The following is a 22481-nucleotide window of genomic DNA, read 5'->3' as shown; positions in this document are numbered from 1 at the left end:
CAAATTCTACAGTGAAAATAAATTTTTATTTCTTTTATCATTGAGAAGTTCAATTTTTAAATTTAACTGAAAACCTTTTTTTCTTAAATTCAACATGTCAAATTTGTTCCTTCCCATCATTAGGCTCCCAAAATCAGGATTCTCTAGAACTTCAAATTGTTGTTTGAGATATTTTCAGTGCGGACAATATCTTGATGCTTCTGCAAAAATAATCGACCCTCAAATGTCAGAGCAATAGGTTCATTTTATGAAGTAGAATCACACACAAAATTGTACGAACGACTTTTAAGCTCTGCAAAAAATCAGAGAGGCAGCGTTTTTAAACTTTCGCAAGTAGATTTTGATTATTCTTGGGACAAAGGTGAAAATATCACACAGAAAGACAATGTTTTTGTGCAGGAAGCGAACAGTTTGGCAGAATTATTAGAATGTTGTGTTATAGCGGAGAGTTAAAGTGTGATTTGCACGGCAATGATCGATAGTTCAATCCTTAGTCTCCATGAAGCTGAGTTCATGAGTGGGAGCCTTCACGTGACCATTGCATTAACCACCATTATAGTGCTTTATTTTGACCACAGTCTGACCACTCCTTGTTGCAATGATGGTATGACGCAAATTTAGACGCAAAAAAGTGGTCACTAAAAAGAACATTAATGCTCACAAAGTGAACAGTTTGGAATTTGGGAAAAAATAGAAAAAAAACAGCTGAGAGATGTCTACTCAAAATTCAGAATAAAGGCCTCATGCTGCTCCAATGCGATTATGTAGAAACACAATTAATAATTATTTTTTTCTTACCAAGCGCGCATTAAAAAATTTCCATCGGGTTCCGCTCGCTGGCTTGATTTTATGAGTAACACTGTATTAGAATGAAAAACGAGAATAGTTTGTCTTCAGTTTAGACGGACCTAAAAAGTAAGATTAAAACCTTAATATATGGCTTTCAGTTTTATTGGACTGGCCAATAAAGAGTTCAGTTTGGTATGAGTGTCTAGTCACTATGAACTGGGCTATCAATGGTGATTTATATAATTAATAAATTGTACATTAAAAAAGATTATTAGTTCGAATTTTGATTTTATTGGTATGTGCTACTCTAAATTACCATTATCTCTTTCTTACAATTTTAAGCGTTTGGACTAAACTACATAAACAACAATTACCGGAGATTAATCAAACTGGTTATTTGAATTATTACTCTTGATCTCTCAATGTCAATTAGGGGTTTCCCAGAGAATAATAATAGCCCAAGAATTTGGCTCAAACTGTTTGAGTTTAATCTCTTGTCAGAGACAAGCACATTTAGGAGTACCAGCAAAAAAATTGGTGCAAAATATGCAATTTGCATTTAAATGGTTCTTACAAGCTTTCGTACGCTGAAAATTGTCTGAATTGTTTTTGCTCAGTTCAGTTTTTAGTATTCAGTATTCAGTATTTCAGTAGCTTTTATAGCCGCTGCCAGTGCAGAAAACATCACTTTACTCAAAACGACTTCTGTTCCAAATTCAGAAGCAAAGACTATCACAGACATGAAAATGGCACTAATATTTACCCGCATAAAGATAAAATTAGAGTTTACGTGTTACATGACAGAAGGAAACTTTTTTTCAATGGTTTCAAAAGCTATAAAATGACGAGGTTGAAGAAAAACTTCTTTTTCGAAAAAAAAAATTACAAAAATCTGAAAAGATTTATTAAAAGTGAGTTTTGGAATCCTGAGTTTTGTTTAATGTCTTTTTCTCGTCATGACAAACTTTGGACGAGGTAAAAGAGCGAACGTTGGAAATTGAAAAACGAGATATAGCAAGGAAGCATGAAAAACGCGCCCTAATCTGGCCATGGCAGATTATTGTCTGAAGAGATCTGCCTAATGACTATGCATAAACGAGCAAATGTGAAAAACAAACTTAAGTCTGATCATGGCTGATTTTTGAGTGGATGGGCTTTATCATGGTCTGCCCTCTAAAGAGGTTATAAACAGGTACGTATCAAAAATGAGCCATAGTCTGATCCTGACTGATTATACCGAGCACCTCAACCTTGGAGTTTTAAAAATCTGCAAATACATGCAAAAGTTGGAGCATAAAAAAATAAAAATTTTGAGATAATTTCAGAGAAACGACCTAAAAAAATTTAGTTAGGTGGGCAAGTTGTTAGGAGGCAAAATAGTGTAAGAGTGAGGGTAAAGTTATTGAACAGTGGGCTGCAAGGATGGGATTTTGAGGAATTCTTCTCGTAAATCATCACTCTTACATCATTTCCACGCCCTTGGTAGATCTTTGCAGCGTAAATGAATGCAAAAAATTTGAGCTGTGTAATCGTTAAATTTTCAAATGTCTTATTCATTAAAAATGTCCCATTGCAGTATCACTCACACATTTTTTATCGAAAAAAAAGTACCCCGTGAAGAAGCAATTAGACCGTTTTTTTTTTCAAATTTCAAGGAAATTGAGACACATCCATGTTTTTACAGGAGACATCACAGAAGAAGCAACATGCATGAAAATTGCGACCGAAACAGTGAAAAAGTTTGGTAGAATTGACATTCTAATCAACAACGCTGGAGCACCCGACTCCGGACCAATAGAATCAGCACCAATCGAGAACTTCGACAAAGTCATGGCAGTTAACCTCAGATCAGTTGTGAGGTTGTTTATTAATAACTCCATTGTGTCGCAAATACGCAAAGTAATACAGAAATTTCACTGTTACAATATTTAAAACTGATTCAACTCGCTTATGATATCAACCATAGTCAAATATTTGTCCACAGAAAACGGGAAAGGGTTTGAGAGAACGATAGACCATTTTTTCAACTTTTGATATACGGAACGACAACACTTTTTCTCGTTTATCAAATTAGTTTAACATAATTAGTCTCAAAGAATTGTTAACATTAATCAATGGCAAAGTAAAAAAAAACATTTTTCAGAAAAAATTTTTAAATTGACAAAATACTTGGTTAGAGAACACCTGGGTGAAACCACCTCTAAGTTTAGTTGATTCTCAGAAAATTTTTTATCACGATCAGGTTTGTACCCACAAACTACAATGGTACCCAGGCAATTGAGTCTTAGACTTTAGTTTGTTCCCATGAACCCACACAATCGGGTCCTCAAAAATTCGTCTTCATCAACCCACACGATCGGGTTGAAAAACTTCCAGTTTGAGTAATATAGTCTTTAATTCCAAGCAATTCAATTCCGAGGTAAATCAAGAAACCATTTACATCAATTAGAACATTCACGTGCACATATCAAAATGCCGAAATTCTGCAGTGCCAGAATTTAAAATGCCAGAAGCTCCTACTTGGCCAGAAGTTGACTTCCGTTTATTTTCGTTATTTTAAAACGGGCGAGTTTTGTGTTTTAAGCATTTTTTCGTGACTCTGCAGAAGTCGCTTCGAAATTGTGACTCTAATATCTCGAATTTAGAATTAACTTTTTCTAAGCGATGAAAAAAATTAGTTACTGAGTGCCGAGATACCTCAAAATTGGATTAGTCTGTGGCTACTATTTTTGTATCAACTCGAAAAATAAGTAACGTATTTTTGTCTCTATTTTTCTGGGTTCTCTAACTTAATCCAGCGTAAAATAATTTTTATCCGAAGAGTGTATTCAGCATGAGCAACAGCAATTGGTCTGAAGATTTATTCAGTTTTAAAACCAATAATTATAATCTAATACCGATAATTATAATCTAATACTTATTTAATTATAATATAACTTGATACCAAGCGATTTTGCGCAATGATATACGTTTGTTCTTTCTTATTCTACGCTAAAAATTTGTCTCTAAAGTCTGCAAATCACAAGAAATAATTTCAATTTTTCCTACTCTATTTAGAAATTGTTCACATTTCATTAGTTTACAGAAATATATCCTCAAACTTACAATCCCAAGCTCTGCGTCACTGATTTTATTTTTTGTAGCCTCTAGTAATCAAATAAACTCAAAACATCTCAGGGTCAATATGGCCGACACAATAATATTAGATGAATGTAGCAGTTATTGTTGAGTATCTCATACAGTTTGCATTCCTCAAGTTGTATGCCTTTACAGCACAAAAACAGTTACACTGTTTCGCACGAATTAGTTATATGGAAATCATTTATTTTCGACGCAAAAATTAGTAACTCAAAATTGAAAGTAGTAAAAAAAATAAGGGCAAAAAAGTCAAACGATTCAAAAACAGTTGTTTTGCAAGTAATAGTCGTTTTTCAAATTCTGAAGGAAATATTTTCAGCTGCAAAAATTTATATTTTTTTTCGGTTTGTTCGATTGAATTTTCCCAATCTTTCATTTTTCCGAACTTAAAGTGGTTTCCTACTTACTGCTTCAAAAATTGTAGTATCACTCTGTTCCGACCGACTTTAGTGGGGGAGAAACTATGCACTCAAACGGGTTTTTTTTGTTAAGTCAATTTTGGCCGAGCGATATATTCATCGTGGAGGGTTGTGAGTTGTATCATTAGAAACCCCGTCCAAATAGAATTGATAAACAAAGTATTATTTTATTTATTTTCTTTTTTTCCACAGAGTTATCAGTGTTTAAACTTTTGTGAACATTGGACTGATTTTCGTTCGTATTGCCCACATTTTCTCTAGTTTTGCGCACATTTTGCCAACTTTCCTTTAAGAAATGTTAAAATCGTTAACGATAGTGTTATTGATTTCAGGAGTGTTGTTGAACTTTCTGATTACATTTTTCGGCTAAAAAAGAGCTAACTTTTTTCTAATTCATCCTTTTTTTTCGTTAAAACACGCTTCTTTAGTTTTTTAGTTCTTAGTCTACTTTGTTTACATTTACCGAATTAACACTCCTAGAAACTGCAGACAAAATATTCGTTAACTCAAAAGATAGCTAGTTTTACTCGCGGATCCTTTTATGAGTGTTGTTGAATTAAAATTTGCTTTTTTGCCGATTTTTTATTTTTGTCTAAATTAGTACTAAAAAGACAATCACAAAGTGACAAGAAAACAGAAACGTTTCCGAGGAGAGAAAAAAACAGGCTTAATAACGTACAAATTTTGACTGAGTACGGATTCTGTATCACTCATCACTTTTCAGGTTAACCCAACTTTGCATTCCGGAGCTGAAAAAGACCAAAGGTTCCATTGTAAATAACTCTTCATTGTCCACTATAAACTGCTGACACAATCGTCGTTAACTCAAAAGATAACTAGTTTTACTTGCTGATCCTTTGAGGGTGTTGTTGAATTAAAATTTGCTTTTTTGCCGTTTTTTTGTCTAAATTAGTACCAAAAAATATAATATTTCAATCACAGAGTGATAAGAAAACAGAAAAGTTTCCGAGGAGAAGGAAAACTGACTAAATAGCGTACAAATTTTGACCTAGTACGGATTTTGTATCAAATTTCAGGTTAACCCAACTTTGCATTCCGGAGCAACTTTGCATTCCGGAGCTGAACAAGGCCAAAGTTTCCATTGTAAATAACTCTTCATTGTCCACTATAAACTGCTGACACAATCGTCGTTAACTCAGAAGATAATTAGTTTTACTTGCGGATCCTTTGAGGGTGTTGTTGAATTAAAATTTGCTTTTTGCCGTTTTTTTAGTTTTGTCTAAATTAGTTTTAAAAAGTATAATATTTATATCACAATGTGATAAGAAAACAGAAACCTTTTCGAGGAGAAGAAAAACAGGCTAAATAACGTGCAAATTTTGACTTAGTACAGATTTTATATCACTCATCAAATTCAGATTAACCCAACTTTGCATTCCGGAGCAACTATGCATTCCGGAGCTGAAAAAACAAAGTTTCCATTGTAAACAGCTTTTCAATGTCCCCTATAAACTGCTGACACAAACTTCGTTAACTCAAAAGCTAACTGGTTTTACTTGCGGATCTTTTGAGTGTGTTGTTGAATTAAAATTTTTTTTTTGCCGTTTTTTTATTTTTGTCTAAATCAGTACTAAAAAGTACAATATTTCCATCACAAAGTGATAAGAAAACAGAAACGTTTCCGAGGAGAAGAAAAACGGGCTAAATAACGTGAAAATTTTGACTTAGTATGGATTTTGTATCACTCATCAAATTTCAGGTTAACCCAACTTTTGCATTCCGGAGCAACTTTGCATTCCGGAGCTGAAAAAAAACAAAGTTTCCATTGTAAACAGCTTTTCATTGTCCCCTATAAACTGCTGACACAATCTTCGTTAACTCAAAAGCTAACTGGTTTTACTTGCGGATCCTTTGAGGGTGTTGTTGAATTAAAATTTGCCTTTTTGCCGTTTTTTTATTTTTGTCTAAATTAGTTCTAAAAAGTATAATATTTCAATTCAATGTGATAAGAAAACAGAAACGTTTTCGAGGAGAAGAAAAACAGGCTAAATAACGTGCAAATTGTGACTTAGTACGGATTTTGTATCACTCATCAAATTTCAGGTTAACCCAATTTTGCATTCCGGAGCAACTTTGCATTCCGGAGCTGAACAAAGCCAAAGTTTTCATTGTAAATAACTCTTCATTGTCCACTATAAACTGCTGACACAATCGTCGTTAACTCAAAAGATAACTAGTTTTACTTGCGGATCCTTTGAGGGTGTTGTTGAATTAAAATTTGCCTTTTTGCCGTTTTTTTATTTTTGTCTAAATTAGTTCTAAAAAGTATAATATTTCAATTCAATGAGATAAGAAAACAGAAACGTTTTCGAGGAGAAGAAAAACAGGCTAAATAACGTGCAAATTTTGACTTAGTACGGATTTTGTATCACTCATCAAATTTCAGGTTAACCCAACTTTGCATTCCGGAGCAACTTTGCATTCCGGAGCTGAAAAAAAACAAAGTTTCCATTGTAAATAACTTTTCATTGTCCACTATAAACTGCTGACACAATCTTCGTTAACTCAAAAGCTAACTGGTTTTACTTGCGGATCTTTTGAGTGTGTTGTTGAATTAAAATTTGCTTTTTTGCCGTTTTTTTATTTTTGTCTAAATCAGTACTAAAAAGTATAATATTTCGATCACAAAGCAATAAGAAAACAGAAACGTTTCCGAGGAGAAGAAAAACAGGCTAAATAACGTAAAAATTTTGACTTAGTATGGATTTTGTATCACTCATCAAATTTCAGGTTAACCCAACTTTGCATTCCGGAGTAACTTTGCATTCCGGAGCTGAAAAAGACCAAAGTTTCCATCGTAAATAACTCTTCATTGTCCACGATAAACTGCTGACACAATCTTCGTTAACTCAAAAGATAACTAATTTTACTTGCGGATCCTTTCAGGGTGTTGTTGAATTAAAAATTGCTTTTTTGTCGTTTTGTTTATTTTTGTCTAAATTAGTACTAAAAAGTATAATATTTCAATCACAAAGTGACAAGAAAACAGAAACGTTTCCGAGGAGAGAAGAAAAAACAGGCTTAATAACGTACAAATTTTGACTTAGTACGGATTTTGTATCACTCATCACATTTCAGGTTAACCAACTTTGCATTCCGGAGCTGAAAAAGACCAAAGGTTCCATTGTAAATAACTCTTCATTGTCCACTATAAACTGCTGACACAATCGTCGCTAACTCAAAAGATAACTAGTTTTACTTGCGGATCCTTTGCGGGTGTTGTTGAATTAAAATTTGCTTTTTTGCCGTTTTTTATTTTTGTCTAAATTAGTACCAAAAAGTATAATATTTCAATCACTGAGTGATAAGAAAACAGAAAAGTTTCCGTGGAGAAGAAAAACAGACTATATAGCGTACAAATTTTGACTTAGTAAGGATTTTGTATCACTCATCAAATTTCAGGTTAACCCAACTTTGCATTCCGGAGCTGAACAAGGCCAAAGTTTCCATTGTAAATAACTCTTCATTGTCCACTATAAACTGCTGACACAATCGTCGTTAACTCAAAAGATAACTAGTTTTACTTGCGGATCCTTTGAGGGTGTTGTTGAATTAAAATTTGCTTTTTTGCCGTTTTTTTATTTTTGTCTAAATTAGTACTAAAAAGTATAATATTTCAATCACAAAGTGACAAGAAAACAGAAACGTTTCCGAGGAGAGAAAAAAACAGGCTTAATAACGTACAAATTTTGACTTAGTACGGATTTTGTATCACTCATCACTTTTCAGGTTAACCCAACTTTGCATTCCGGAGCTGAAAAATACCAAAGGTTCCATTGTAAATAACTCTTCATTGTCCGCAATAAGGGCCTACCCATATCTCGGCTTCTACGGAATATCAAAAGCTGCCCTGGATATGTTCACTCAAAGTCTGGCCTTGGAACTGGCGCCCTTTGGCATAAGGGTAAACTCAGTAAACCCGGGAGTAGTCATAACCCAACTACAAGAACGTGCAGGCATGCCCAGAAAAGCCCTGCCTACTTATGTAGAAATAAGCAACAAAGCAAACCCTTCGAAACGAATTGGAGAGGTTGAAGAAATAGCAGAGGTCATAGCTTTCCTGGCATCTTCTAAAGCCAGCTATATCACGGGTAACTTAACCCCAATTGACGGTGGTCAGAATTTAGTTTGTCTTGAGAATCCGAGAGTTTGCTGAGACCTCAACATGGCAAAAAAGGACTTTGATTTCTAAAACCAAGACTTGAAATGTTTGAAAACAACGGAAAAAACGGAAAATATACTTTTTGTTCAGAAACAGAATCTACGTTCTCATGATGCAGATAGTGTTAAGTACCTCGACAAGGTATTGTTTCTGTTATACGATCTCTAACATAGTTTTTTTCTTTAAAATGTGACATATTTATATTGGACATGGATACATCTGATCATCATTAATGAAGGCGTCTTACCGGCGGCTTTTTATGGAAATAAACACAAGATGAGCTGTTCATATTTTTGCCGTATCTAACCTCTGACAGATGACATCTAACTGAATCTGCACCATATTAGTATAACACTATCAAACTTTTTTTACAAAAATTTTAAAAAAATATTCGTAAATCGTTAAATTATTACTTCTTTACTAATTTGACTCAATTATGCAAAGCGGGGCCGCTGGTTGAAGTTTTCACACTGCGTCTCTGGTGAGAACATTTCGATCTCGGCGCGAGGAGGGGGGGGGGGGAGGTGCAACCAATGATGGTCTGGAAAAGGCTGATCGTGAAAAATGGTCTGGGTGGCACTAGCGTATAAATGCAAGACTGCCATCAACCGGGTTTGAGCTAGGGCAAGTTCTGACCGCATCGTCCCTTGAGCTATTTGACTTTTTCATCATAATCTCAACTAGGAAAGTTGACATTAAACAGTTTGAACGGTAATCGAACAACAAAGGCAACTAAGATCAAGGTTTTGTGGATTTTGTGAAAAGCTGCAGTTTTCAAGCGTGTCTTTTTTGTCTTTTTGGCAAATTTTCTTGTTTACATTTGTCAAAATTTGATACAAAATTAGACAGGAATGATTTGTGTGCCAGCATTTATGATCAAATTATGGTCCGTAAACAAAAGGGGGAGATACCATCACCAGAATTTGCCAACTGCAAATTTGAAGCCAGATTTTCTAATTCGACTGAAAATCACAGTGGATGAGCCGCAATAACAAACTACGTTTCTTCACATGGTTTTGAGAGACAATGGAAATTATTCAAGCGTGACCTCGATTTTATTTAACGCCAAAATAAGAAAATCTTTCCTTGTTTATTTTCAGTTGGCAAAATGGTACTTATACTATTATACCCTTGGCATTGTATACCGCAATTACTTATTATTAAGTAGTTTCTACTTCTTACTCAATTGGATTCACTTTACCCCCCCCCCTTTATTTGTTTCAACCCCACTCCATTTAACCCATGAAGGTTTCACCTAAAGCCCATTTCCGTAAACCCTATGTATCCCTATAAATTCGGGTGCCAAAACTGGTTTAACGAACCCTAGAGACTAAATTTGAGATGAATATTTATGTAGCATATATGACATACAAAATGGGTATTCGAGTTCAAATGTGAACTTTTAACTTAAGTTCAAAATATTGTTGCCTGAAACCTCTGGTTATGGCTACCCCAAATTGGGGAGTCCAATTATAACTATAACCACAATACGTTTCTTAATCACAATACGTTTCTGAAAGCTAAAAAATTTTAAAGTCGACTAATATTGACCGAAAAACTGGCTAATGCATTTTTTCCGTGATCAATTTTACTAATTGTCAAATTTTTACCCCCCTGAAATCCTTGCTGCATAGTTCTTATTGCGTACCAAATCACTGATTTTTATTGTGACTAATTAAAAATATAGTCTTGCAAACAATTTTAATCTTGCAAAAAATTTTCAATTTTTTGGCCATCATAGTGATTTCTTTAGGTAGAACTGCAGATTAAAATCGACAGAGCAGACTGATTGTTAGATCTTTTACATCTGATATCATATTCTTTATTATTGTTAGAATTGTAGAATTTTTGTATAACGTTAGAAACGCGGACAACTGAATTGTGAAGCATTTATGGAAAAGCCAAAACTGCACCGATCGACTACAATTTTTCCACCTTTACATGGAGCCAAAAGACACTCGTTGACTCAAGAAAAATCGCCCGAAATTTTCTACAGACAAAGAGTGAATTTACCCGTGGCCACAATTTCAACCAATCAGGATTCAGAACGAGGTTTCGGAATCCAGCGATGCGTGATCCAACCAATCAGAGGAGGCATATTACGCTCTCAGAGTCAGAACCAAAAAGGGCTGACGACCGTGCCTTTAAAACCAGGAACCCAGTTGTATGCAATTCCGAGTGGGTCATTTCGGGTTCCGGCCCAACAGAGGGGGGTTCCGGACCCGCAGATTTCGAGGGCACCAGCAGTAGTTGGGGGGTCACATCAAAAGACTGCTTTAAGTGAGATGTACAGGGTTTCATTGATTCTGATTCAGAAAGAGATCATGCAGACGAGGGTGTTGTCACCAGTCGGAAGGTCGAAGACCTGTAAGTTGTTTTATTCAAACTTTTGCATCAGAGCATGAAAGTTGAGTGAAGTGAAATATAAAACAATAGTTCAACACACGTTTTACACAAAACCCAACGGGCCAAGTCAACAAAATACTTGATTTGCCAAAATTTTTCACTTTCCGAAACACAAATGTAGTCCAAGATGTTTCTTGCGAATTATGAGATAATTTTTTTAAAATTATTTACAGATACGTCACCACAGAGTATGTCAATCATTCTATTTCGCCTTTTAAAACTTACTTCCACACGAATTCCTTGACTGTTTGTCTGTTTTACTTTTTTTAACAGTTTAAGTTGCATGGGCACATTTTGATAATCACAGACCTGGAGTTGCTGGAGTTTAAGATAGTTCCTTCAAGGCCCGCAAAGAGCATTTGTTTTTGTTTTCTTGCCACACTAAACTCGGGAGAAGCTTTCTGGATTGGGGTTGTCCAACTTTGAATTGCTCATGAATCTGGATTCTTTATCAGTGATATCTCACTGGCACGACAAGTATCAACTGTGAGGTTACTTCAGACAGCAATTTTGCATCTTTTGTCATCCAAATAAAGCTCCACGATCTTTTCGTTTGACAGACTTGAACCATTAGATTTTATCCTAAGGTTACTTAACGGAGAATTTGGCAGTAATCCAAAATTTGCTCGGAAAAGAGATACCTTTTCAAAGTTTTTACATCAGCGCAATCGACAAACTACGAATTTCGAAGAACTTCAAAGTGTTATATAAAATATTTTGGCATCTTTCTTTCTTTCACTCTAATCGTGTTTTGACAATATGATTTCAACGATTCACTTAATTGATTGTTTTATGATCAATAACAGGAACTTTGATGACGTGTACTTTTTTTGTTGTTTTGGTAAAATGTTGTGATTTGTTTATCAATTAGACGAGGAGCTTGTCAAGAAAAGCATCTCTAGACACACCTTGTATATGTATACAATCAAATAAAACTTTACGACAATTTTCAAAAGCAGTTTCTTTTCACCTGTATATTCCACCAAAATGAATGCTATGAGAGCTTTATTTTTCGGTTTTGACATTATTAACTTCGACTGGTTTTTTGAGTTGGCAATCAATGCTCTCTGGAATATATAAAGAATGTTTTGTTGTTAAGGGTTGCTCCTTTGTGTAGGAATATGTGTCAATGGCCATGTTTCCAAATTCAGTGAACAATTTTGACAATTTAGGTTAAAATTTTTATTAAGGCAGTGGTCACATTTTGCCTTTTATTTGAATTTGCGTAGTGAGTGCGTTTAATGTTACTGGTGGAGCGAACAGGGAACTCTTGTTTACAGACAAAAGGATTTACATTTAACTCTCATTTCCAAATTCGTGAGTATGGCGATAGTGCTTTTTAAATTTCTTGTTTTTTTGGCGCAGATCGCTCTGGATGACACCAAAATAGTGTATTTCAGCAATAGAGACATTCCTGGTCATTAATAATCTATTCTTTGTCGAAAGATTCATAGTTTTCAGTAGAATTTTTCTATTAAGGACAGAGTTTTTCTATTTATTCGCTTTTCAGTTGTTTTTGTTTTAGAAACGTGATTATGTCAAAAAATTTGCAAAGTAAATCTATCAGAAAGGTCTTCAAAAATTTTCGTTTGAAAGGCAGATCATTCAAAACCTTCAAAAGTCGTAAACTCAAGAACGACTTACAAAATGTTTGAACTGAAGATATTTCGTAACTGCACACCATGACTGAGATAGATAAACGAAAAAATGTCAGAGAGTTTTACAATTTTTCCCCGGGAGGTATGCCGATTGAGTCGCCTTCAGTTAGTCTTTCGCAGTTGATGCTCCGCGAATTCCTCATTTGCTTCTAACATGAAAAGCGCATTCTGTTTCTGTTTAACTGTTGTGAACTTCTGCTCCATAGATTAGTTTCGTGGGTAATGTTGCAAAAATAGGGTTTTCAATCAGGAACCTAGAAATTCATATCACCTGTTTGGCCAACCCTTGCACTCTGTAGATGCCATTATTGTCTTTTCCATCTCAGAGGGAATCCCAGTGCCCGAAATGATCGATCTGATGATGCGACTATTAGAATGACGGATTCACTCGTCTGTTGCATTTTCAATTTGTGTTTGAATGAGGTTTTCGGCGCGCGCAACTTCAGCAATTTAATTCTAATCCTTGGATGACTAGTAAGAGCTAAATCAGTGTCGCACACAAGAAAAAGTAGGACAGATTTTCGGAGAAGATGTCAGAGATATGACTGATAAAAGTATAATGAGTGTGATTAAGTCAAGGACAACGGGAGACATAAATTTAATTGAACAAAAGAACAAAATTGTGATTTTCACGAACACGTCCACTGGAACCAAATAATAAAAGAGACACACAAATGCATCACGGTCACATCCAAGTACCAAGTTCTGTTTTTTGCAATTGTATTATTTTTGAGCACGTTTAATTATATGGCAAACCCAACGTACCCTTCGACAAATTGCAATACTCATTTCCTTTTCACAAGTTTGCTCGAAATTTGAAACTTGACCTTGTTAGCTTAAATAATTGGCCTGAAAATACTATTTTTTCAGCTTATGTTATTCTCAGCCGTTATGCTACCTAATATTGAGTTTTTCGGATGCTTATTTCAATTAGTTAAGAAATTAAAAAATTGTGGAATTGCTTTGATCATTGAACACCGACTATTCTTCGAGGAGTCAAGGAGTTTTAGATATCAACTCAGTAGTCAATTCAGTGTTTTAAATGTTTTTTCAATGAAACTACTTTTAAATTTCTCTGCGGAAGATTTTAGTACGCCAAAATTTACTTGACAAATACCACGTTTGCGAAAAATTCTCGGTACCCATTTCAAATAGGATTCGATCAAGTAATCTAATTACAATTGTTTTCTGTTTCAGAAGTTAGAGTTTCGTTTCGGGTTATCTAAATTTTAGGACCAGTGGGGTATAAGGTAAAGTAAATTTCCGTAACTATCGTGGGATACTTTGTCTTGAAACCCTTACGCAAGAAAATCAGCCTTACAAACGACAGTACATTGCGACGATGCCCCTCCTGGCCCCCTTACCCGCCCAGGCACCCCTTTTCATTCACCGTGGCGTATATGCAGAAAGGTCGCCGCACCACAAGCAAGTTGTGGATAGGCAGTCACACAGTAATAATATATCTATTTTTATTGTGACACAAATGCAACTGAGGTACCAGTTAAAAACAGCAGTAAGCGCAGGTATTCCACCAAAATTACCTGCGAATTGCAGCTCTGTGCGACAGCTACAACAACAACAACATGATGAAGCTTGCCTTTTTTATTTGTCCTCATCTAATTAGGGTATGGATTGCCCCTCACCAGTAATCTATAATCTCCATGTGTACCGTTTGCACGGAAGAAGAGGGGGCTATCATGCTTTAAAATTTCATTGCGATTCCTCATTTAGTTTTGCTTTTTAGTTAGGAGCTTTAAAGTTTTTCGTCACTGTTTTAAAGGAAAAGAAAAACGCAGAACAGTAATTTCGGATCTTTTCCGTTTGTGTCCCCCAGTACGTTATGCTCCCCCCAGTTACAGAGCACGTGTCATTACATAGTAAATCATTATCTAAAAATATGGCACGTGCGTCTGGGGGGCGCAAATAATATGCGCCCGCTAAGCTGGGGGGCACACACGGAAAAGATCCGTAATTTCATTTGTTTGCCGGTACAAAGGTTATATAACTTCATAGAAATCTTTTAGCTGATATGTTGAAGAACTACCTTCCCGAAATGAGCGACATGGCTAACAATGCAAAGCCAGTTTCCCAAACGCCAACTTCCACGAGCAGCAACCACAACTTGAACAATATCAACATGGCCGCGCCCTTCAACGAGTTCAACCACCGATTCAAACATGGCCGCTATTCATACTCCAAGTTCCTGGAAGCCATTGGAGCGTTCAGAAACATGTACAGCGATATGCGACCCCGGTTGAATTTGAACGACGCGCCTGGTTACGACGGCAATTCATTATCAGACACGAGCAGTGCAATGATTAGAACCAAACCGCATGCAATTTTTTGTTCAGCTCATTGCGAAGTTGCAGGCGCTTTATCATGTAACAAATGCATAGTTAAATTACACCAGTTTATGAGTGAACGAAATATTGATCACCTTTTTGCAAATCCGAGGTTCAAGTTTAATTCAGTTGCAACGATGAAGGCGAAAAACGAACTTCAAGTCTACGAATCACCTTCAGAGGAGAGAAAGAGGGTCGATATTAGTATACCTTCGGCTTCGACGGTTTCCGATTCCGAGCGTGAAAGCGATGAAGAGGAAAATAATGACAGTAATAGTTTTAACGACAGACGAGGCGTGATTAACTGAAAAGACGCTTGCAAGATTTTGAAAAGAGTTGAATGAGATTTGCCCCCTCTCCCCAAAAAATTAAACTTTTTTTCATGAAAATATGCGAGCTAACTAATGTGTCTTTTCGTTGTTTATTACGTATGCACCGTAATATAAGGTGAAACTGTATATAAACCGATATTGATGTGAAATGTCAACTATTGATGCCCAGATTTCAACTGAAAAAGGAAATAGTTCCGTTGAATGAATAAACGAAAATGAAATCCATGTTTTTTCTTTTGATTATGTAAACAGCGTGATGAGTTCAATTAACCGAAGATCCAAATCAACTGAAACATAATTGATGAACCATAGTTTTTGCTTTTGTTTCAGTTGTATAATTTATATACTTTAGTCACAAGCAATATTTAGCACAGAGCGTGAAGAAATTTTTGGTTTCATAAGTCTATGTGAACAAACTTTTTTATATTGCTGCATTAGTGATTGCTTTGTTACATTACTGATTGGGAGAATTAGCCATTATCATTTTAATATATAGTTATAAGAGCATAAACATATCAATTGAACATTATCATGTCCCGAGTCGAAGAAATGTTGCACGATTATATAAGATTTCTATACTAAAAGACATTAATGAAAACTTAATTTTACAAAAAAATTCTCCGAGTACAGTAAAACTAGGTGTCATCACCGCAAAATTAGAGTTGATCGTTCATAAAATTATCACACTGGGCGGCAATGTATAAATTTTGAGGAGGACATTCAACTGGTGACGTCTTAACAAATAGACGTACCAAAATGTAGAAATTTCAACGAATGTGATTGGTTGAGAAATTTAAAAGACTGTACCTTTATGCCTTTAATTTGCCTGAATTGGACATAGCCTAATGCTAGATTATATTTTTTACTGCACCTGACTATGCCTCGCGGGTCATGCCATGCCTCAGCGGCCCGTGGGACTTGATATGAATCTATCGCAACCGAACGTGAGACCAGTATCCACCCAAAAAATATAATTTTTTTTTCTGTCGGCTTATCGCAATTTCTGAGCAATTTTACCTTAACATTCATATCCTATTTTAAAATATGGAGAATTTGTTGACCAATCAGTCAATCAGAAAGCAATATTCCCAATTTCTCAGTTCTGATCGGCCAGCAAAAAAATTTCTATATTTTGGTACGTCTGCCATTTTCACTAGCGCCCATTCAACTATTAACTTTTTTACTTATTTAGCGCTGCTCTTTTCATTTAGCAGGAACTCACGCTTTTCACCACGTTAACGGGTACCTTTCAAACTCCACCCTTCTTCCTCTTACAAACTAGTGGTAGCTCTTTTCATTTTTATTTGACAATTTCCAAATTTATTTCAATGTGAAAAAAAAAGAAAAAGAAAATATGGACAGGAAAAAAATTGGAATATTTTGATTAACTTTAGAGCATTTAGAATTAAGAATTACTTCAGAAGTAATGCTTTAACCTAATGCTTTAAATTGCAAGACCAAAAATAAAAAGTAACTATTTTTTTTACTTTTTCATGCATTTTTCCCGCGGTACCTAAATCAGAAATTGATTACCCTGTCATTAAACTTGTTCATTGGAATTCAGTTTCAGAAAAATAATGAACAATCACTACCCACGTTAACGTAACGTTATAAAGCGGAAAAACAATTTAAGAGAAAAATGAAAAAACATCTTTTTTTCTTTTGAACTCTAGAATTGAATATTTAACTCTTATCAAAATTTCCGGAAGATTTCACTAGTTGCATTCGGCAGAAACCGTACGCAAAAAAAATAAAAAGACAACACTTGCTTTACAGAACAAAAGAAAACAATATTTCTCATTAGAGAAAAAGGGGAACCTGAACCTTCTCATGCTGTTTGGTTCAGAATTTTTGGCTTCATTTATTTCTTGCAGTTTATAAATTCATAAAATGGTGGCTCGTAAATTATGTAGATTTTTACTTTGACTTATTATGTAGACTGAAATTCTTCATAAATCAAGACTTTCAGTCTACATAATAAGTCTAAGTAAAAATCTACATAATTCAAAGGGCATATTTTCAAAGACTATGCAAAAAAGAAATATTCGACGCAAAAATTTCCTTATTTTTCTAGTTAGTATCAATCTGGTGAGTTCTGTATCCTATGTTAAAACTAGTATAAAGGTGAAAATAGTATAAAACTATTCAAAAAAATTTGTTGATAGGAAAACTTTTTGGAAACAAAGTGATCCTTATTTTAAATTTAATTTTTCTTTGTTTTCTTCGAAGTTCTCCATAGTAGTTGTTGATTTCATTAGTGAAATCACATTTAAATGATGAAAAAGAACATACTCTTAGAAAGAGATTTGCTCCTGGTTTTTTAAAAACTTACGTTATGCGTATGTTTGAATTTTCTGTGCTACGCACAGTCTAGTGGGAGCCGTAATGGAAAATCTACCAAATTGACAGCTATCCATGTTAATTTTTGCCAAATGTGTTTCTACAAAACATCTTCACATTGCACGTTAGGTGACATAGGCAAATTTTAGTTAAAAAAACACTTCGGAGAGGAAGATTGTCCCAGACTAAAAACCTCCCCATTAATCATCCTTCGTCTAAAACCCCACTTTGACGGGTCATACTCAAATATAAACCATTTTTAACATTTTTTAGAGGAGGCAAAAACAAACCAACTGAAGTTGGATAAATTTCTGTCGAACGACAGGCTGGGTAATTTTATTCAGAGGGCGCTGCAAACCAATTCATCTTTTATGGTTGTGAAAATTTGCTCCCGTTCATTTGGCTTTAGTAGATTGAAGCATTAACCACTCGCTATGCGTGCTTTGTGCTAGCTTATCTTACAGCCACTTTTGTTATAGCAACAGACTTAATTTCTGAATAAAAGCAATGTATGCCACGCAAAAATGAAGTCCAGAGGAAAATACAGTCACGCGAAAATGTTGCGAAAATTTTATGAAAACCTATTTAGGTAAAAAGTTAATCTAAAATAGTATAACCAAAAGCAATGTATTGACAGATGTACAGGAATATTTACAAATCAGATACATACAGAAAGCTATTCGAATGTGCGATAGAGAAGAACGGAATTTTTTTTAACAATTCAGTCTCACTTTGTTATCAACAATTTAGCAGCAACCTCGTCCATATTCTGGTAGCAGTTATCCTGATGACAAATGTACACTTGCCTGCCATTCTGCTCCTCGAACACTCGGCTGAAGAAGGATAAATTTTGCAAGATTTAAAAAATTCAAACTATTTTATATTTCTATAAGTGAATTGTATTAAAATTAATTGATGTAATGGTTAAGTGACTCTGCTTGAAGTCACTGAGAACTTCTGGCGTTTATCGAGAACCGCGAAGCGGTTCAAGAAAATAAGTCAGAATTTCGAAGTGACTTCTGCAGAGTCACTTAACCATGCTTAAAACACGAAACGCGCACGTTTTAAAATGACGAAAGTTCAACGGAATTCAAGTAACGGAATTCAAGTAGCGAATTCTGGCTAAGTAGCGACTTCTGGCATTTTGACTTCTGGCACTGCAGACTTTCGGCATTTTAAAATGTACACGTGAGCGTTTTAACGACTTTTAATCGAGTTTTAATCAGCGAGAAGTAAACAAGACGTCACAATTTTTGACTTAGTTCAAAATTTCAGCTCAACACGCATGCATAACTTCCATCTACTAAATCAGCCCCTATTAAAATCTAAGTTCTGCTCTATAAGTGACGGTCTAACAATACTAAATCACATGATCAGGGTATTTAGGTCCTGACTCACCGAGCTAGGGGCTATAATGGGAACGAGCCAAAAGTGCAATATTTTTTGAGGAAATACTTTCAACTCACCCAACAACCCAATACCTAATGGCATTAGTCTCCACAATGCGATGTTTTCGTAGCTTGTTTCTCTCAGCAGACGACAGTTGACTAATTTTAGTTCTATCACCAGTGAAATTGGGCCGACACGTGAACAAGTAGCCCAACTCTGAGCACGTCTACAATAAAAATCCAACCATTACTTAGCGATATTGTTCCTATTGCGATATTATTCTTACTGTAAAAAGGTAGGTTTCTAACTGACTTAATTATAATTTGTATCTAAAATATAAAATAGAAAAAAAAACTTAAAACCTTTCAAAATTGCCAATTAGATCAATTTACAGAATATATAGTGTCCTTCTGGGGTGATAAGTTATCCCCCACCTCCCTCCCTCCCCCCCCAAAAAAAAAACCGTTTTAGTTACGCAAAATGAAAAACTTTTCCCCCTCTACCATGTGACCAATCCTTTGTTTAATGGGTTAAGAAGTTAAAGATGCTTCGTAGCCAATATTCTACCTTTCTAGCAAACTGTTGCCTCATACGTGTCACTGCTTTGTAAAAATTGTTCACAATCTGTAAATGAAGATCTCCTCCCGCGTTGTACACGTGCTCAATCGAAGGGCTGAATGCATACAGTCGGGGTCTACCTTGATGTGAACCATCATTAGCGACAGTTTCGAACTCGTCTTCTAAGGAGTTTACGCAAAGGTCGTCTGGTCTCAAATCAAGGTAATACAGAAGACTGTTTTCTATTCCAGACACCACTCTAAAAACATCGGCAAGTTAGTATTTTGAAGTACTCAAGATTGAGATAAATTTATGCTTCACAATTTTTGGAAGAAAGATTTAAATTGAAAACATAGCTGGCAGACTACCAGAAAATAGCCGCAAGAGCTTCGTAGATGGGCAGTCTCAAAAAGAGAGCAGAGGAAACAGACAAAAAATTCCTTTTTTATTAAATGCTGAGATGTTATAAAAGTTGTTCATCCCATTGACACTTCTATTCACTGCTCTCAAATAACCTTCAATTAGAGTGACACAAACTCACTTGACCTTATCTCTTTGAATTAAAGTGAAGAAAACCAATTTTAGAATAAGGAAGTCATTTTTGAGAGTTAGTAAGTCACGTGTGACCAAAAAACTTTTTCACGCGTATGAACAAAAAAACTCGCTCCAATAGGAGTGAAAGAGGACGTCACGCACAAAATTCATTTGAAAATGCATGAACGAATGAACAAAAAGCAGATTTGAAGTGATTGTGACGTCATATGGTAAAAAAAAATTTGACGACGAAATGAAAATATCTAGCAGGACAAGTCCTGACGTACAATTCAAAGAATTTTCAATGACTAAACAAAAAACTAGACCTAGAACGGCCTATGAGTGAATTGGGAAAAACATTTCCAAAAATCAGATTTAAAAAAAATGGAAATCAACGTCAAAATGCCGCATGTGAACAAAAAAAACCCTAGCGAGAAATGCAAATTTGGTTCAAACAAAAAACTAGGCATAGAATGAACAATGACTGGATTGGGAAAACCTTTTAGAAAAAAATCGGATCCAAAAATCGAGAAAAAACAGTGAAAATCAAAGTGAAATTGCCGCACGTGAACAAAAAACCACTATAGAGAAAGCGAATTTTTGCTCAAACACCGTTTTCTCACTCTACTTTAAAATTAGAGCGAAAAAATTTTACGCCGCAAAACCGCTCGCTTTTTCACTCCACTTCCTGTTTCGGTGTGACCAAAATCACTACTCAAATTTGACTTCAAATATCATGGAAATGTGTGAATAGATCTTAAAAAAGAACACAGCTGGAAGAAATCCGGAAACTGCTCGAAAGGGAAATCCATTTAAAAGCCATCCAACTAATCATCAGACAAAACGTGCCTCCGCTAATTTATGATTATCTTGAAACAAAATAAAAAAAACTATGTAAAAGAGAAAATCAAATCTGTTAGAATATGATAAAATAGCGGATCAAATTTTGTTATAAATTGAGATCCCGAAATAACTATCTCTGCCAAAATTACACCATCAAAACAACTAGCAATTACTAAACCCACTAATGTGAATTTTTTAAGAATACTTGAGGCCAAATTAAGAAAAAAAGCTTGCTCGCAAAACAATAGGCAATTATAATAGGCTAAGAAACTTGTCTAAAAAACAAAAACGGAAAACTTCAAAAATTGAGTTTCAATAGTTCCAATTTTCGCCATTTTTTGTCATATTTCTCAAAAAAATGATTTATATCCACAAAACTGTAAACAATTTTTATGTAAAAATTGCTCAAGTAGAAGAAGTCTTCAATACCCATTTGAGCCAGTAAAACAAAACAATCGTAAAAAAAACGCAAAATATAGCCCGAAAATCAGCAAAATACATGAAAAACCTCCGAATTAGCATAAAAATAAATTCATATGAATTTCCAGAAACCTTCAAACTACTGCCAGAACCAGCCTAAAGTTCAAACAAAATCAAAACCATACCTATTAAAAAATGAAAAAAACTGCTGTAAAATGCCACAAGTGAACAAAAAATTTCGGTTACAGAATTTTTTTCCACACCTTAATTTCTCGCTCTTTAGAAAACAGCGATCCGAACAAAAAACACTTTTCGCTCCACTCTTCATTTTGTTCAGCAACAAAATCCTTCCAAATTTTTTCACGCCTTTCATTTCCCGCTTCAAAACTCACTTCAATAAGATTGATTAAAAAAAAGCAGGACAAGTCCTGACGTACTATTAAAAAAACTTTCATCAACTGAACAATCAATTAGACCTAGAACGGACTATGAGTGAATTGGGAAAATCATTTCCAACAAATCAGATTAAAAAAATGAAAATCAATGTCAAAATGCCGCATTTGAACAAATAACCACTAGCGAGAAAAATCTCGTTCAAACAAAAAATAGGCCTAGAATGAACTATCAATGGATTCGGCAAAACATTTAGAAAAAATTCGATCCAAAAAATGGAAAAAAAACAGTAGAAACCAAAGTGAAATTGCCGCATGTAAACAAAAAAACAACTCTTGAGAAAGCGAACTTTTTTCAAACATCGTTTTCTCTTTAAAATTAGAGCGATAAATTTCACGCCGCAAAACCGCTCGCTTTTTCGCTCCACTTCGTGTTTCGGCGTGAACAAAATTATGACTTCAATCTGATTTCAAATATCATGACAATGTGTGAACAGATCTTACAGTTCCACAATACAATTCAAATTCTACAAATTGAAAAAAGGAACACTATGAGAGCCAGCGGAAAAGCTGAGGGCGCTTATTAATAAAAATTTATACTCTAAAGGGAACTTATAAGAACAATATTCCCATGTTGAACGGTCAGTCAGTCTCAAATACATTTACTTACAATTTAAAACCAAACCCTTGGCGAAAAACTTTGATTATTTCGAAGTCAAATGAATCAGTTCAAAACTT

General features: G+C 34.9%; 3 protein-coding genes across 6 annotated transcripts in view; 2 read left to right on the top strand and 1 right to left on the bottom strand.

The window, feature by feature from the left end:
• LOC142344318 (levodione reductase-like) overlaps nt 1–8621 on the top strand; it is a 9393-nt gene extending 772 nt beyond the window's left edge. Inside the window, exons 2-3 of the mRNA XM_075395906.1 lie at nt 2474–2648; nt 8097–8621. Of these exons, the coding sequence (XP_075252021.1) occupies nt 2474–2648; nt 8097–8523 (602 nt within the window). The 3' untranslated portion in view covers nt 8524–8621. The remainder of the gene's footprint in view (nt 1–2473; nt 2649–8096) is intronic.
• An 874-nt stretch (nt 8622–9495) lies between these two features.
• LOC142343869 (uncharacterized) lies at nt 9496–15505 on the top strand. Its single transcript, XM_075395243.1, has 2 exons — nt 9496–10896; nt 14618–15505. The coding sequence occupies exons 1-2, from the start codon at nt 10422–10424 to the stop codon at nt 15241–15243; spliced, it is 1101 nt and encodes a 366-aa protein (XP_075251358.1). The 5' UTR covers nt 9496–10421; the 3' UTR covers nt 15244–15505.
• A 2686-nt stretch (nt 15506–18191) lies between these two features.
• Nucleotides 18192–22481, bottom strand: part of LOC142343867 (protein inturned-like) — a 50141-nt gene continuing 45851 nt past the window's right edge. For all 4 annotated transcript variants that reach the window (XM_075395241.1, XM_075395239.1, XM_075395240.1 and 1 more), the window contains 3 exons: nt 19564–19813; nt 19074–19222; nt 18192–18440 (listed from right to left, as the gene is read on the bottom strand). In XM_075395241.1, coding sequence (XP_075251356.1) covers nt 18335–18440; nt 19074–19222; nt 19564–19813 — 505 coding nt within the window. In that variant the 3' untranslated portion in view covers nt 18192–18334. The remainder of the gene's footprint in view (nt 18441–19073; nt 19223–19563; nt 19814–22481) is intronic.

The sequence above is a fragment of the Convolutriloba macropyga genome, chromosome 8 (genome assembly GCF_964194025.1).
Source record: "Convolutriloba macropyga chromosome 8, txConMacr16.3, whole genome shotgun sequence".
Taxonomy (NCBI): Eukaryota; Metazoa; Xenacoelomorpha; order Acoela; family Convolutidae; genus Convolutriloba; species Convolutriloba macropyga.
Note: the sequence above shows the minus strand (reverse complement) of the source record. Positions and strands in the feature narration are given on the sequence as shown.

Coding starts and splice junctions, on each gene's coding strand:
- LOC142343869 (XM_075395243.1), top strand. CDS start 10,422: ATGGAAAAGCCAAAACTGCACCGATCGACTACAATTTTTCCACCTTTA. Junction 10,897..14,617: donor AGTCGGAAGGTCGAAGACCT/GTAAGTTGTTTT, acceptor GAAATCTTTTAG/CTGATATGTTGAAGAACTAC.